Here is a 3,333-nt window from a genome sequence, read left to right as displayed (position 1 = left end):
CTGTCCGAACACACACACACACACTTGAGAGTTCGCAGAACAGATTTGTGAACATAGTGCTTGTAACCGAAACCTTTCATACGTATTAATACAGTGGTGTTAATCGGTGAATCTTTGTGTGTTTGTGTTTATACTTGCTTCATCCCGGTTTGCTTGCTAGCTTGGATTCCGCACTCGCTAGTGGGTTAGTATAACAAGGTTTAGGTTCGTCATCCTCCGACAAGGGACCAACAGTAATCAAAGGAAAAGTATGCATATTTCATATTTGTAGAGAAGATGATAAGCTTTGACTACAAAAGATTAAAACACGTGCAACTTAACTTTACTTAGAACTTTTATCAGAAGTGAAACTTTTATCATTCTTCCAGGCACATCCTCCATTTTGATTTTGTTTTACTTGGAAGTAAAATCAATTGGTAATTTGGTATAGTTTCATGCACCAACTTTAATCGTGTGAGTTGGCATATTTCCGAGAGCTTGTGCTTCAACTGCTACATGATCAAAGTTATGAGTGTTTTTTGCGACAACCGGAAGATCTTCAGTGTTCAACAAAGCTTCTAACTTAACAACATCAATACTTTTCTGATCGGTAAGTCCTGGAACTTTTTGCTCCTCCATTTCTGTGATTTTCACTTCTAGTTTGGATATCTTCTCATCTATAACAGGCTTCTTGTTTTTGTACATGAAGTATAGTATGATTTGAATGATGCCAAAAGTGAATCCAAGAACATTGGGAACCTTAAAAAAAGTAATCAAGAAAATCAATAAATTATAAAATATAATACAGGTCACATATTAAGGAAAATGATCAGAGATTTGTGTTGCATGCTATATTTCATACCGCAATATTGAAGTCGTGAAGAAGTAGGCCGTAAAAAAACCACATAACAGCGCTGAGGGTGAGTGCTACCGATAGTAGAATAGGCATGTACTCTACACTTTTTGTTTTAATCACTTGTCGCTGCAAAATAAGGTGGATATATATTAAGTATTTAAGCATGCATGATACATTAGGAATTAAACTAGGTTGGAAAAAAATCACGAGTCACAAATCATGCACACTTACCAGAACACCCAGAGGTGCAACAAAAACACATAACGAGAACACAAGGCAAATCCATCCAACTATCACGCCGCGGGTGACTCCACTTGCAAGGAATTGAGTCAACACAACAATCAATCCAAAACCAACAAAAATTAGCAATATTATTAGCTTCAAACTCTCCATCTGCATAACCAAGGTTTTTTTCTTGTTAGATTAATCTTCTTCAATGATAGCTATATACATGATCATTAAATTTCATTGTAAATTATTGAATAAAACATACCCTAGCCTTCTTTGGTGCATAGAAGAGGAAGAATACAATGTACACGGTTTCAATGACGATACCAAACGAGTTAATGGTGATGAGAAGCAAGACATTGGTCTTGAGCATTGCATAGTATATCCAAAGCATGGCACTGAATAAGCCCACCACATAAGGGGCTGATTGAAAGCCCTCAGTTGATTTCTTCTTGTAGACTTTATAGAACGTTGGTCTGCGATTTTATGAAAGTTTGTTGGAAGGTTAGGTGATATTTCATGTAAAAAGATGAAATAGAATGGGAAGAAATCTAAAGATTCTTACATTGGTGCAAGAAATACCATAAAGGAGACAATATTTCCTGAAAATGTTGGAAACAAAAATGTTAGCTAGGAGCATATTCATGCATGAAAATATACATAAATTAGCGGGAAAACACAAGCAATATATTATTCATGAAGTATATACCAAGAAGGCCAAAGGCAAGAGTGAGATGAGCTAAGTTCCCTGTCATCTTCTTTAACTGCTTAGTAATACAAGTATATCTTTCCTTCCTGTTTCACAAACCAAGTCTTCTTAAAGAAATGCTAGCTAGTTTTCTATCTCTCTTGTTACTCCTGATGAGTGGTGCATAAGAGATGTTAGACTGACCCCTTTATATAGGTAGCAAGTGTTGAGGATGATGGCTCCCCACCAATATGTGAGCATGATACCTTTTTTATGATATCTGTATTTAGTTACATATTATTGAATTGGATATTAGTGTCTAATTCAATTTATATCCTATTGATGCAGCTTAAAGGATTGACTATCTTTCCATTTGTTTGAGCTATAGCTAGAACTGAGTTCTCTACTTTGGTTCAACACACACAACATATGGACATCGATACACAAAATTGCGAGCTGTGTTCTTGCTCAATGATAAACTTCAATTACGGGTGAAATTTCACCCAAATTTGGTAATCTCCGTAGTACTCATGCTCCGCTTGTGATGGAGCGCGTGATACGGAAAATGAAGATCAACATGTTGATTCTACGAATACCCGTGTAGTTTTTCCCCAACCCCCAAATTACAACCCAAATGCCACGGAGTTTGAAGTGAAAATTCGATAGTTACAAAATTCAATTCTGATTCTTTCAATTACTAAAGGGACATATAAATAAGAACAGAAATTCGAAATGGGCCTAAAAAAGATAACGGGCCAAACACACGGCCTAACACAAAATGCCCAAAATAGTCCAAAAAACATAAAAATGCAAATAAATAATGGAAATAAGTGTTTTTTGGCCTAGACGACGACCCAAACCGCCGTAGGCGTTTGCAACAAGATGGAGCTCGTTCTTACGTTCGTTTCGCCTGGTCGCACGCCCAAAACGGACCCTCATAGCCCAAGTTAGAGCCATTTTAGTGAAGCCCCTTTTGTTACACGATCTTGGGCCTCCAAATACAAAATAGCCCGCTCCTCTACACTTGGGCCCACATCAGCTTGTTACGAGGAAACAAACGTGGATATACATGAAATCTATTTGAAGGAAACCACCAGATTCAATTAAAATTAGATTCGTCTCCGCTTTTATGATACCTTGTGTCTTTATGCACGGGGCATATAAGAAAGACATAGTATACAATTGTATAATTTTGTATACGGCAGTAATCTGTGTCCCAGGACCGTTGCAACCTTTTTGGAGGCCCAAGGTGAATAAAATTTTGGGGCCTTTTTCGTTTTTTGATTATTATAAACGGTACTCCTTTATCCGTGTAGGGAACCAAGCAAAAATCTAACACAAAACATAGAGTGGTTTGCTTTTATAAGAAATCAAACAAATCTAAAACAATAAAATTTCCACAAATATTAATAGTGACCATATAAACTTTCTTTTAATTGGGGGCCCTGTCCCATGCCTGGGTTAATACACACATATAATTAAGAACCTGTATTACATCTTTCAATTTTTTTTCTTACATTAAGTTAACCGGTATATATTTTGGCAATAAGATCTGCAAAGCAGACAACTTCAACTGTGGATT

General features: G+C 36.5%; 1 protein-coding gene across 1 annotated transcript; it reads right to left on the bottom strand.

Annotated features, from left to right (window-relative positions):
• Window positions 1–235: 235 nt before the first annotated feature.
• On the bottom strand, window positions 236–1,938 carry LOC110916502 (bidirectional sugar transporter SWEET12). The gene is made up of 6 exons (XM_022161219.2): window positions 1,773–1,938; window positions 1,629–1,665; window positions 1,329–1,539; window positions 1,067–1,228; window positions 842–961; window positions 236–738 (listed from the first exon to the last, which is right to left on the bottom strand). Exons 1-6 carry the CDS (start codon window positions 1,816–1,818, stop codon window positions 433–435), a joined length of 882 nt encoding a protein of 293 aa, XP_022016911.1. The 5' UTR covers window positions 1,819–1,938; the 3' UTR covers window positions 236–432.
• Between the last annotated feature and the right edge of the window lie 1,395 nt (window positions 1,939–3,333).

Source organism: Helianthus annuus, chromosome 16 (genome assembly GCF_002127325.2).
Source record: "Helianthus annuus cultivar XRQ/B chromosome 16, HanXRQr2.0-SUNRISE, whole genome shotgun sequence".
NCBI classification, from domain to species: domain Eukaryota; kingdom Viridiplantae; phylum Streptophyta; class Magnoliopsida; order Asterales; family Asteraceae; genus Helianthus; species Helianthus annuus.
Note: the sequence above shows the minus strand (reverse complement) of the source record. Positions and strands in the feature narration are given on the sequence as shown.